The sequence below is a fragment of the Thunnus maccoyii genome, chromosome 4 (assembly GCF_910596095.1).
Source record: "Thunnus maccoyii chromosome 4, fThuMac1.1, whole genome shotgun sequence".
Taxonomy (NCBI): domain Eukaryota; kingdom Metazoa; phylum Chordata; class Actinopteri; order Scombriformes; family Scombridae; genus Thunnus; species Thunnus maccoyii.
This window is the reverse complement of record NC_056536.1, coordinates 31,248,845-31,263,312: the sequence shown is the minus strand read 5'-3', so window position 1 is coordinate 31,263,312 and position 14,468 is coordinate 31,248,845. Positions and strand designations below refer to the sequence as shown.

Below are 14,468 nucleotides of genomic sequence, written 5' to 3'. Positions count from 1 at the left end.
AATTGAACGTGTATTTCTCAGTACAGTCATCTTTAAATGCAAGTTTTTTACTGTCAACCTTTCTGTTTTTGTATCTGATCTGAACTGTGGCAAGAAGCGGGCAGTTGAATGATGACAGCTGAGCTGACGTGACAGCGATGTGTCACTCAAAAGTGGCCCAGGTCAGTTTATGGTTAAATGTTGTTCCCAGTCCAGATTAGATTGTTATCTAGTCCGGATCCCGACAAGAGTCCACCTACTGAGTATGTATTGTACACTACACAGGTCGATGAATCCTGTGTTTAACTGATGTCAGATCTTCACAGTTGTAGCTTTTTAAATAGCAGGTGAAATATCTTGGTATTAATATCATTTCCCCCCATTGAGAATATATTCAAGATAAATGGTTGAATGGTTGAATAAATTGATTAAAACTATTAGAGAAGATCTTACCAGAGGGGGAGCACTTCCTTTATCCTTGTGGGGCGGAACAGAGATAATTAAAATGAACATTTTCCCCCCAGACTGTCTTTTATGACATCCTTGATTCCACTTAAATTACCTGAATATTGTTTTACAGAAATTAAAAAAAGCTTTTTGTAATGTTTCTTTGGGGGAATAAAAAATCAAGAATTGGTCTTAATAAACTTACATAGCATAAAAATAAAAGGGGATTAGGGATAGTGGAAATATATACATACTGTTTGGCTTTTAATGGTAAATAAATCATGATCTGGACCTATCAGCAACACTGTGAGGTCAGCAGAACAGAAAATTGTTGATGAAAAACAAATAACCCTCTCTTCTTTGTGGTATTACTCAAATATCAATACAAACATTAAGAACCCAATTATTAGTTTTTCATGTGACATAACAAAGATCATCTAAAAGGAAATGTGCAATCGATGGATTAGTTTTGCCTTCGTGTCCGATAATGAACCCATTCTTCACCGCTGCGGGGGAAGACTCTTATTAATCAGGAGAGGAAAAGTCATAATGTTTGGAATCTGGGCCAAATTGTAAAGCAGGGGAGAATAATGAGATTCAACGAGCTTAAAGCTAATTTAGACATTAATGATTTTTGTTTTGTGCAGTATCTACAACTGAAATCTATACTGCAGATACTATACTGGCCTCAGATAAAGATACAGATAATAATTGAAAGAGATTGTAACAAATAAAGGCACAATATCTTAACTTTACAGACGTATATCTCTCCTCTCCTGTAGAGGCATGAATAGAGTTAAATTACATCACTCACCACCAGAGCAATGGCACACTATGAAAGTAAAATGTGTTAGATATAAAATTATACAGATGAAGATTTTATATCGAACATATATATAACTCAACAGAAGCTGAAAATGAATCCTAATATGTCAGATCTATGTTATGGCACTGACCAGAAATAAGAACATTTTTAGGAGGAGGAGTCCAAAAAATGTTATGTTCAGTATTAAAAGTGAATATATCACGATGCCCAGAAGTGTGTGTGTCTGTGTGTGTGTTGGGAGTTAAAGTGGATGGATTGAAATTCACAGTAACACTTGATAACATTGACTTTCCTTTCTGTGAAAAAGGATCTTTCTTATGAACTGGAAAGTAAGGAAATAAAATTTTTATTTGAATCAGCGGCTAAAGAACTTGATAGAAGTGATGATGATGGAACACGCAGCTTCAGTCCTGCAGGTGCTTAATAGAGACAACGGCTTAGATGGACCATGAAAACTTATAAAAGACTATATAAATAAGAGACATTTAGGTTAAAAAAATGTTTTGACTGTTCAAGATATAAAACCAGTACAATGAAATAAGATCCTGAACCTGAAACAGAGAAGTCTTGTCAAGAAGGACTAGTGATCTTAAGCAAGTATATTAAACATAGCGCAAAAAGTAAGGAAATTTGTGTTTGGTAGATTATTTCTTTGTTGTAACAATGCTTCTTGGCAATAAATCTTATACCGTTGGAGAGCCTCTTTATTTCCCTTTTCAATGGTGCCACATTTGTAAGGAACATCCATTTGTGGGATGAGCAGCAGAGCTGAGTATGTGGGTTGCGCCCATGAAAAATATGCCAAATCCTCTTCAACCAGCATTTGTCGCAAGTCAGCCAGCGTGGTTGTGTTGGTCACTCTGGCACGAACAGCACGCCCAAGCTGATCCCACAAGTGTTCGATGGGGTTGAGGTCAGGACTGCTGGCAGGCCTCTCCATCCTGTCCACTCTCAAATTCTGGAGGTAGTCTCTGATAAACCCCACAAACCCACAAATGCTGGTTGAAGAATGGGATGCCATCCCACAGCAGTGTGTGACCAGGCTGGTGACCAGCATGAGGAGGAGTTGCCAGGCTGTTGTGGCTGCGTATGGTTCTTTCACATGCTACTTAGGCTCCTGTTAGTTAAATTAATAAATTGTTAAATTGCCAATATGTCTTCAAACTTCAATCATCCAATCCACCAAACACCAAACAAGAGTCAATGGCAGAATAAGCTGTTTGGCATTGGCAGAGAAGATTTGGCAAATTTTTCATGGGTGCAACCCACATACTCAGCTCTGCTGCTCATCCCACAAATGGATGTTCCTTACAAATGTGGCACCATTGAAAAGGGAAATAAACAGGCTTTCCAACGGTATAAGATTTATTGCCAAGAAGCATTGTTACAATAGAGAAATAATCTACCAAACACAAATTTCCTTACTTTTTGTGCTTTGTTTATATTTATTTCTTCTTACTTTTTGTCTGTAACATCTGGTGAACTGTCCTTGTGTTGTGTAATTGTGTTGCTTGTATTCCGTATTTTTTATTATTTTGTAATTAAAAATGTAAAAAAAAGAAATAAACAAAGTAGCATCTTGGAAAAACCAGGGTCCATTTTCATAAAGACAGAACTCTCTGACTTAAGTACAATTTTAAATCAGACTACCTGTTGCATGGAGCTCATCTCGTACTAATTAGATAATACTGATGCTCACTGCGCTGCACGGTCGGCCTCGTCTTGTCTCAACAGCTGTGCACTGAGCTTAGTGTTGGTTTCAGTTCTTTCAGGTCAATAAATAGATGCAGACAGAAACTAAACTAAAATACTTCAGGACTGAGTGTTAATCTTCTCTGTCCATCACGATTTACAATAACAAAAACACACCACTCTCATGTGTCCATCTCTCCACTCAGGTGTCTCAGTCTTTCCTGGCGTCTCTGGAAGCTCATCAACCAATAAAAATGACAGATGACAACCTGTAACTTTGAATGTGTCCACCTAGTGTAATATCATTAGTCTACTGAAAGTGTTTAATGATCAGTGAACTGTCTCGTTTTATCGTTTTTAACTGAGACGCCAAAACATAAAAAGCATAAACACAACAATCAATGATCAGAACGACCAATCTCAGAAGATTAAAAATGTTTTGTTAAGACTGCATCCAATCAACAGTTTCTCAGTCTGAACTCGGGCTGATGGTGTCTTACTTTGGTGAGTAAATCATTGTAATTCTTTCTGTCTGTTTTATTGTCTTAAACAGACAGAAAGAACTCAAGAGTTCAAGATCAGTGTGAGCCTGAGGTGAGTCTTAAGCTACAGAACTCTGTACTTGTGTAAGAAATGTGTCCGGTAAAATAATTAACTGTTGTTGTTGTTGTTGTTGTTGTTATTTTAATCCTTCCAGCAGCCAGCGTCTGTCAGTTCTTCTCTGGAGGAAGATCACTAGAAGCTACTCCCCCGTCTGTCAGCACATAATCAAGGTTACTGAACGCACATGTACACACTAATACACACACACACACACACACACACACACATATGTACCTATAACCATAAACACAGTGTAAATGCACAAGCAAATGCAAATACATGCAATTACTCCCACACGTATTGACACATATCAACTGTTACTGCTCCCAAGAAAACTTTACTAACCTATAAACCCAAAATCAATCACATACTGATGAGACGGCTGTAACTTAGCAGGCTCGGGTTGGCCTGCGATTGTCTGAATGTCCACTTGCCAAATGTGCTGTATGCAGATGTGGAAAATATCTAAGTCATTGCTGTCATTTTATGAGTTTATTTTAAGGTTTGTCAGCGATCTTCAAAGAAATGTTCATTTGAAAAGGTCATTTCAGTTCATGTTCAGTCTAAACATCCAATTTTTCTTAACTATCATCGGTTCATTTGTCCTGTGTCCAGGTGAAACTTAAACATAAGATCCATAAAACACATCAAATGCATAAATCATATACTAAAAACAACATATGTTAAAAATCCACCATGCAAGCTCACTTAAAATAATGCACATCAGGTGACAGTATAACACAGAAGCAGTCATCACCTTCATCACTCACCAATTTATATATGGAAGACTAACACATCATGAGCATTTAACAGTTTGATGACATGAGAAACTTGGTCTTTGGAGCAGCTCAAACTCTACATACAGAGGACGGAGAGGACGCTCTACACTGACTTCAGCCTTTGAGATTCCTCCTTTGCAGATAAAAAGACAGTTTAACAGCAACGATCTTACTGGCCGCCTGTTCTTATCACCTGATTAAGACGACTACTAGTACAGTCGTCATAATCTCACTTATTTTCAATCCAGATATATATATATAATAACTTTGGAGAAACAAGCAGCTTGAACCAAAGGTGAAAGAATCAGATATGACTACAAATGAAAATTAAGTTGATAGACAAGTTATACTGAACCTCACTACTGGACGAAAACCTTGCAATGAGGTAGACTGATAAAAGAAGAATATTGTTGGACTAAATGCTTATGAATACTACATGTCTCTCAGTGTGTATGTGCACTGAAACCTCCTTTGCTTCCTCCATGGCTGGTTAGTTGTGAAGCAATAAAAACCTCATAAATCAACCATTAAACTGTATGTTGTTTGTAATCAGCCTATAATGCAAAGTTATTATTCCCTTAGATGCAAATTGGGTTTTACCACAATTGAAATCAGTCATGTTTAAAAAAAAAAGAAAGATGTTTTACGACCCAAAATTTGAAAACAGTCTGCATAAATGAAACATCTGATGCATTTAAAGTAACATTAATCTTTTAAATTACAATGCTGTGACATTAAATGTGTCTCCACAGACTTTTCTCCATTGGTAAAGAAAACTCTAGGTTGGACATTTTTTTAATCTAAATGTCTCTTCTGTTTGTGTAACCGGTGGTTTCTAGCGTTGTGTTATAAGGAAGAGGCTCAGACCAGGTGTCTTTGGTCAATTGTGATGCTAACTCAGGCTCCTCTCCCATGAAGTACAACAACAAAAGGGCAGCCATGTTGCAGTAAACACATTAAAACACAGAAAACGTACCTGACGACAGAGGTAAATAAAAAAATCCTCCAGTCAAATTGTGATGCTAACTCAGGCTCCTACACAAATTAAATAACACAGAAATGTGTTAGCATACTGCACAAGAAGTCCAAGCTAATAAACAAGCTTACACCCATAATTCAAAGGAAGTGCACAACGTTGCTTACCTCTCCTATGAAGTACAACAAGAAAAGGGGAGAAGTAAAGGCGGGGGACATCATTTATAGGGGGGGGGGGGGGGGGGGGGCACCCACAAAAGTGAACATAAGGGTACAATGAACTGAGTCTTAAATGTTCTACATATTGACCCTGTAGAAGTAGCACATCAGGATGTAACTATTTACAAATGTTGTGTAATTATAATACATATGCTGCATAGTTGAGTCAGTTACATTTGGACTGAGCTGCGTTCACACTCACATCATGTTACCCACAAAACCAACATGACTACAGACTTTCTGAAGATACACACACTAACATGTCTTCAGATGTGTAAAACAGAAAGAGAATCCTCATTATAATGTCGATAAAAAGACCTGATTTAAAGCGGCATTCAAAGAGACAGCACTCCATTTATCTCCTAATGCTTTCTAGGATCTACTCTGTGAATTCATACGAGAATAAAAACTTCTTTCCATAAATAAGTACGAGGCTGAACGAGCTGGCAGCAGGGGGGAACACGATGTGAACTGTCAGAGTGCTGTTCCTCTTTAAGGCTGGTGGAGGATGCTGCTGCGTTGGGGGGGGGGGGAGTGTTTTCATCAGACTGGTTGAGTGCCAGCTTCCTTATTTTGGTGTGTACACGCTATTGTAGCTGCTTCTACTGCAGCGGGTTACTGGCCTGTTCGTGTCTCTCTCTATGTTTGCTCCACTGATTTCAAGGTTGCATCTGAGTGTCGGATGGAGGCTCAGAAACATCAGCTGGGAATCATCTGCAAAAAAAGAATCGCTTTAATTTGATGGTCTATTCTAGACTAGGTCTTGTTGGGTTACTTCTTGCAAAAACATGCACACAAAGTGATAAGAGCTGAGGAAGGGAAGAAAAACAAAAGTTTTCACCTTTAAAAAAAAGCAAAAGAAATACATGAACAGCCTCACTTCTCGTTGTTTAAACCAATACTTGTGGAGTCAAAGCAGGCAGAGGATCGATTTCTTATTTGGATTTGTTGTCTGTCACTTTAAATGATATGATGCAACACTAATAAAATGATTTCATGTACTGTATACAGTATAAAACTCTGGCACAGGGGCCACGTTGGCTGGAAAGGCAAGAACTTTTGCTGCTTTATGGCACTTTGGAATAAAACATCTCATTAAATAGCTTCATTATTGAATTTTCTAAAGTGTTAATCAATAAATAAATGCAAAAAGGGAACATAAAAATAAAAAAAAAAATCACATGCCAAATACAGAAAATATACATTTTTATAGGTAAATATGTGATGGAGCAACAGACAAAAGAAATAGTTCAAACAACTTAGCTAAAATATAGAATATGTCATGGAGAATTAATTGAGCAACTTGTGTAAAAAACGGGCCCCACATCATCCTAAAAATGTAGATTCTTTCAGTATTTATATATATATTTTTAGTTTAACAAAGTAGAATATGTCCCTAATCCGAGAATCATGGGTGAATGTGAGCACTGACTTTCAATAGTTCTCCAAAAAGACATTAAGTCTGATAAACAAACACATGTCAGACAGGTTATTTATGTCCTAAATATTAATCACTATACACGATGTGTTCTTACTTATCCTCTTATGACTGACTGTATATTGTAGCAGCTGACCAGCATCAGATGACCAAAGAAAAACCTTTTAATCAACTAAACCATGACACTGAGGATATATCAGTATTGTAGAAAATGTGATAAATAATAAGAGCAGCAGATAATGTAGGTAACTTTTATTGAATGATCATGTGATTGTAGGTAACTTTCTGCACATATCGTGGTGTTTTCTCACTTCAGTCTGTGTTTACGCCTCTTTTGACATCTACAGGCAGCTGTGGAAGAAATATTCAGATCCTTTACCGAAGTAAAAGTACCAATACAGTAAAACTACTCCATTACAATTAAAAGTCTTGCATGAACAATCCTACTACAGTAAAAGTACATAAGTATTATGAGCTTGATGTAGTTAAAGTATTGCAGTAAAAGTACATAAGTATTATGAGCTTGATGTAGTTAAAGTATTGCAGTAAAAGTACATAAGTATTATGAGCTTGATGTAGTGAAAGTATTGCAGTAAAAGTACATAAGTATTATGAGCTTGATGTAGTTAAAGTATTGCAGTAAAAGTACATAAGTATTATGAGCTTGATGTAGTTAAAGTATTACAGTAAAAGTACATCAGTATTATGAGCTTGATGTAGTTAAAGTATTGCAGTAAAAGTACATAAGTATTCTGAGCTTGATTTAGTTAAAGTATTGCAGTAAAAGTAGTGGTTTGGTCCCTCTGACTGATATATTATTATATATGACATCATTAGATTATTAATAGTGAAGCATCAGTGTTAGAGCAGCATGTTACTGTTGTAGCTGCTGGAGGTGGAGCTAGTTTACACTACTTTATATACAGTTAGCTAGTTTAGTCCAGTGGTTCCCAACCTAGGGGTCGGGGCCCCTCCAAAGGGTCAGCAGATAAATCTGAGGGGTTGTGAGATGATTAATGGGAGAGGAAAGAAGAAAAAACAAAGTTCTGATACACAAATCTGTTTTCAGTTTTTGGACTTTTTCTCTAATCTTTGATTTTTGCTGAAATATTGGATCATTTGAACATTTATTGAAATGAAAGCATGTGAGAAGTTTAGAGGGAAAAAATCACTATTTGGTGGAGCTGTTAACAACTCATAGACATGTGAAATGTGACCCCGACTACACACTGCTTTTTGTAAGACGTCAAAAGCCAAAAAGGTTGGAAACCACTGGTTTCATCTTTAACAATGTGTTGTATTTTAAAAGCTTGTTATATTATCCATTGTGTCAAATCTTCATCTGAAAAGTAACTAAAGCTGTCAAATAAATGTAGTGGAGCAAAAAGTACAATATTTCCCTCTGAAATGTAGTGGAGTGGAAGTATAAAGTAGCATCACATGGAAATACTCAAGTAAAGTACAAATACCTCAAAATTGTACAGTACTTGAGTAAATGTACTTAGTTACTCTCCACCTCTGTGTACGGGACCGTGTGAGACAGCAGTGCGCTGCGCTTGTTGGTCATTTTTGGACACTTCCTGCTTTTCAGCTGGAGCTCCAGCGTGTGTTTGTGTGTGTGTGTATGTGTGTGTATGTGTGTGTGTCTCAGTCCGGGTTAACAGGCTGGACTGGTGTGTCGCAGCAGTGGATTTAGGACGAGCTGCTGCCGCCGCTGCTGTTGAGAAAGCGACGCCGTATTATCAACAGACAGCGCTGTACCTAATCGTTTATTTGAGCAGGGAGGAAATGAGGCGTAGCGTTGCGCTTTAAGGGTGCCAGAGGAGGAAAGACAAACAGGATTCAAACAGGTGTCCTGTTGTCTCCCATCAGCCCGGAGGAGGAAGAAAAAGAGAAAAGGTGAACAATGAGAACAATAAAAAGAGGGATATTCTGAACAGTTTCCAGTATACATCGCTATTAATGGACACATCAGTCCGTTAATTTCAGGACGTGTCGTTTCTTTTCTGTAAACCCTGCGCTCATTCGGCTCAGCTGTGGCGATGATGGAAAGCAGACAGACAAACCAGAAAATCGTCTTTTAATATCGGATAGCTTTGTTTTTTTTTTTTTTAAAGAAGGACAGGTGGAGAAAGCTAGTCTTGCATCTCCTTTCTTTCTTTCTTTCGCTCCGTCTTTTCTCCCTCAGAGAGGAGGAAGAGGAGGAGGTAGAAGAGGGGAGGCGGTGACCGACATCCCCCACGGGACAGGCCGACCGACGCACGCTGCTAACAGGTGTGTCTGAAGAGGTCACACCGCTCCAATCTGCACCGCCCGCCCGTCCTGCCGGTCCGTCGTCCCCCCCTCACCCCCCTCCACCACCACCACCACCACCACCCGTCCCTCCCGGTCCCTTCCTCTGTGTCATTGTTGCTGCCGAAATTACATCCAAACGGGGGCTGGTTCGGAGTTAAATTTGGCCGTTTCGGCATCCCAGTGAGCGCTTGTTCTTTTCCTCTGTCGGTCTCTTCGCGGCGACTCACTGGTGCGTAACAGCGGAGCGGAGGAGGTGGGATCCAAACGGCTCATTCTGAGACGTTAATTTATAAACCAATGGCACTTTGTTGTTTTTTTCTTGAGGAATGGAGTGAATTTGTAGGTTTGGACTAATTTGTATCAGAGGTGAAGGGGAATTTGAAGATTTGGTTAGATTTTTTTTTTTCAAGGTTTTGTTTTGTTTGAGCTGATTTCGCAACCCCCCCTCTGGCGAAAAGGCAGACGTTCGCTAACCGAAGCCGAACCGAATTCTGACGAATTTTAACGGACAACAAAGTGTGTCTTTTTTTTTCTTTCTTTGAGGGACTCTTTTCCTGTGAAAACAAAGTGCACCTCGTTTTATCATGACAACAAGAAAAGCCAGTAGTGTGGGGGACGTGGTGCCTCCCTCCACCAACAGCCACCAGCAGCACCAGAACCAGCAGAGGAGCCGGAGTCCCGGCGGTTACAGCAGCGGGGTTCCGGCGTCCGAGGCGGCGGGCGGAGGGGCGGAGATGTTCGGGGAATTTCAGGACTGGTGCCTGCGGACGTACGGGGACTCCGGCAAGACCAAGACCGTGACCCGGCGTAAATACAACAAAATCCTCCAGACCCTTATCCAGGGGGACGAGGAGAACAGTAACGGGGTGTTCCTGCATGAGAAAGGCAACAACCACATCAACGCCAAATTTAAATTCTGGGTCAAGTCCAAGGGCTTCCAGGTCGGGACGCTGCAGGACGGGAAGAACGGATCATCGGACAGACCGGTGCTGTACGTTCCCATCAAGGCGACGGTTAGTACATCTTCCTCTTTCACTTTGAGTTGCGTGTGTGTGTGTGTGTGTGTGCGCGTGTGTGTGCGTGTGCGTGCATGTGTGTCCCGTTGTCACGATGCGTGCGTGTCCGGTACTATTAGGCTACTCTTATTTGCCTAAGGAAATAAGATGTGTGTGCGTGTGTGTTTAGCCTGAAGCTGTACAACATAACTTTCCCTGGCTCGGTGCCATGGCTGAGTTACATCAAACACCTGTTCCATCACAGAGACCAGTCTGTTAGTGGTTTTGCACTGGTACTTTAAAAAAAAAAAAAAAAAAACCCACAGTCATTATTTTAGCAGCCTGAACCAGCTGAGTGACAGACAATATACTATACTGGCAAAGCTGCTCACAAACATTTGCTCATAAAAGTTGTACTTTTGTTTGTTAATACTGCTAAAAGAAAGGAGTTGTGTATTAATGTGCACATTGTAATACAGCTACTCAATTTTTTTTTTAAATCCGTCCTAAAGCAACAATCAGGTGTCCATATGAATATTAAAACAGGTATTTGCTGGCTGTAATCATTCCTCCTCTTCATACTGAACATTAGAAGAGTCTCTCCTACAGTGAAAGTGATGGAGGACAAAAACCCACAGTTCTTTGTTTTTTAGCTTTAAAAAAAAATTCCCTCTTTGTGTCTGGACTGACAGTGTTTCCCTGTTGAGCTGCAGGTGGAAGTATAGTAACAAAAAGAGGGACTTTTGCATTAAAAAAGACTGTAATGTTGAAAGATATCTACTTGATTTGACTCATTTTAGCTTCAGATGAACTTTTAAATACATTTTTGCACAGACTGTGGGTTTTCACTTCCATTGTGAGTGCATTATGAAGGGATCTTCTAATGGTCAGTATGAACAAGACAAGAAAAAACATGTTTCATTGTTCATTTTGGCTGCTGACTGTTCACTTAAAAAAATGTGAACCCGTCCTTTAAACCGATTAGTTTCACCAAACCTACCACTTTCTAATTATAATGTGAAACCAAGAAAGGGAAACAACTATTAACCTTTTACGAGGTGGTGACCAGCGACTCTATAAATGTCTACAAATGACTAAAAATGATGCTTCTGTTATGACAAAACAAAAATGACATCTTAGCTTCATCCAGGGCATAGGATGTAGTATCACGGTGCCGCAACTGATGCGAGTAAAAAGAGTTTGCTGTCCTTGTTTCTGTTTAAATCATCGTTTCCCTTTTCTGCACAAAATATACAGCATTAATGATAAATGCAAATTGAAGATCAAGGCACACGAGATATCACGCAACGCTAATCGTGCTGCACCTGTCGCCCCCCCCCCCCGGTGTTGTGTCTCCTGTATTCAATCAGATGGTCATCATGTGATATGACTGTCAAAACTAGAGCTGCTACTAACCATTATTTTCATAATCGGTTAATCTGTTGATGATTTTATTCAATCGATTAGTCTATAAAATGTCGGAAAATGGTGAAAAATGTTGATCGCTAACATCCCATAACCCGAAAATATTCAGTTAAGTTTCACAGAGGATTAATAAACCAGAAAATATTCACATTTGAGAAGCTGGAACCAGAGGATTTAAGCATTTTTTCTTAAAAAAATGACTCAAAACGATTAATCGATTATCAAAATAGTAGGCAGTTACTTTTGTGTTGATTGACTGATTGATTAATTGATTAATCGTTAGTTGAACTACTGTATGTATGTGGTTTGTTGGGTCCTTTTAGGTTTCAGTACGCTGCATTTCTAAGCAGAATTGTGTGTATTTTCCAGATATATGCTGGTAAAATGTGTGTTTTTGCAGGTTGTGATTCAACCTTTTCACATTTCTTTCTTAATTGTGTGTGTGTGTGTGTGTGTGTGTGTGTGTGTGTGTGTGTGTGTGAATGGTTTGGAGCAGCCTTCAGGGGGGCCGACATGTTGTTGGTATTTTCAAACCAGGGTGCACTTGTTGACAGGAGAGTGCAGTGGAGTGGGATGACGCAGAGACATGAATGAAAGGAAAAGAAAAAACATTGTGTTGTAATAAAGAGATGATTCAGTCTAGTCTACCTGTAGTCTGACCCCCCAAACAAGTCCACTCTCTACATCTGTGGAAAAGCTTCTTTATCTAAATGTTATTTTTTTTTTTGTATTAAACAGGTTGATGTAATGCAGGATCGCTGTGCAGATGAGAAGAGTTTGAGGTGTTGGGGTTGGCATGGTTACCGCTCAGCTAATTTCACCCTGTCCCGTATCATTTCATGTTCAGATTAACATCAGGAATATTGCAGTCAGGACCGTGAATTCTCTCTCGGAGTTTATCTTCAGTAAATCCCTCTCCTTCTCCCCTCCGTGTCTGTCTCTCTCTCTCTCTCAGGCTCGGCAGCAGCAGGTCTGTTGAGTCTGTTTAGTATCTGAGGATTCGGCTGTTTAGACTGGAGACACAGGGAGAGAGAGAGAGAGAGAGAGAGCCCTGCTTTTGTCTCTTGAACGTACTGACTGTGTGTGTCTGCGGACATTTCTAAACATAACCAGACTGATGTTAGAAAGATGAGGAAAATTCTGCAGAGTGAGGACGTTCTTTTTGTCTTGGTTTATGGTTGCTGTTGTTTTTTTTTCTCACCTTCCTGCTGGTAATGCAGATAGTTTTAGTCTCATTTGTCCAGGTTTATATTCGATATTCGTCTCTCCACTGTAGAAACGGTGTCGTGGTTACTCTGCGTGATCCGCGATGTTAAATGTTTCATAGGGACTATTTTCCTGGTACATACATGTCACCGATGTAACGAGGTCCGGGGACTGTCCTGAGTTACAGGTGTCTTGGTTTTGGAAAGTTTATTTTGCCCCCCGTTCCCCCAGCTTTTTATATTTTAGGAATGACATTTATTTATTAGCCTTTACCCTGAAAATATTTTGGAATGATCCCTTTGTCTGAGCTGGTTAAGTCGCCTTGTTATTATCTTTTAAAGACAAAATGAAATAAACACATAGATACATTTCTCAGTTTATAATTTTGTGTCCCTTGGTTAATTGTTCAGTTATCTCTTGCTATATGGTAAATACATGTCAGAAAAATATATTTTTGAGTGTTTTCATGGCAAAATCTCTCTTTTGTCTTTCTCTAAAACATTAAAATATTTTTGATGACTCATCTTGAACTCTGAGGCATCAACTCTCTCCGAGCGCTTTATTAGGAACACGTGTGTAGTGGGTGGTGTTGGTGGACTGGAGTGCATTATATTGAAAAGTGTTCCTAATATTTTGTCCACACCATTAACATACATGAGGGTGGCAAAATATTAGGAACACTTTCCAATATAAGGCACTCCAGTCCACCAGCACCACCCGCTACGTCCTCAATAATAAACATAAAGTAGAATTATCACCTTTCTGACAATGTCAACAAAATCTGAAAATGTATAAACTTCATAAAAGTAGAGTTTGTATTGTATTGGATTGCATTAGATTACACAGGTGTTCCTAATAAAGTGCTCACTGAGTGTAGATAAATGTATCCAATCAAATGTGATTTGGGATGACAAGCTAACCGCCGTCATGTAAAACGGACCATTAGCTTAGCAGAGCTAGCTAGCAGAGCAGTGTTCTACTAGGAGGAGTGTGTTTGGGTCTCAGTTGCCTTAAATGTTGTTTACATTTCCTCCAAAACAGCATATTCCTGCCCCAATTTATTCATGTCTACAACTCAGGTGAGGTTGTTTACAGCGTCATAACTTACTGCAGCTCTGTATCACTCTGCCGCTCTATATTGTACTGTATTCACCAATTTTTGAGCGATTCAATCAAATCTAAAGGATTTGATCTAAACTAAACCTTGTCTCACGTACAAATACATCACATCAGTGAAGCTAAAGATGCTCCAACTGCTGCTTCACTGTGACTTTAAAGGTTCAGGATCAACGGAGTAAATTTTGTCAGTGAAGTTACTGATACACCAGCACATGTGTAGGTGTGAGTGTGTTAGTCAGCAGCGACAGGTTCTGTAGCCACTGAGGATGGGAATTGATAAGATTTTATTGATACCAATGCCCTTATTGATTCTGCTTATCGGTCAGATTCTTTATGGATTCCTGATCAATGTTCTGTGTGTAAATAAAAGTAGGCCAGCTCCGGGGGGAAAGACGTCGTTGTACAAGATGCTGAACAGGTGCAGAGATTTTGAGGTGAAACAGACCGAGCACCGATGATTTTCTGTTCTC

General features: G+C 39.3%; 1 protein-coding gene across 10 annotated transcripts in view; it reads left to right on the top strand.

The window, feature by feature from the left end:
- The window catches only part of LOC121895861 (nucleolar protein 4-like), a 193,890-nt gene that overhangs the window by 294 nt on the left and 179,128 nt on the right, over positions 1-14,468 (top strand). For 2 of the 10 annotated variants that reach the window (XM_042409365.1, XM_042409362.1), the window contains exons 2-4: positions 98-161; positions 3,498-3,538; positions 3,642-3,717. In XM_042409365.1, coding sequence (XP_042265299.1) covers positions 138-161; positions 3,498-3,538; positions 3,642-3,717 — 141 coding nt within the window. In that variant the 5' untranslated portion in view covers positions 98-137. Of the gene's footprint in view, positions 1-94; positions 162-3,497; positions 3,539-3,641; positions 3,718-9,120; positions 10,267-14,468 lie in introns of those variants that run through there. The other 8 variants (XM_042409363.1, XM_042409364.1, XM_042409360.1 and 5 more) reach the window with 6 other exon arrangements.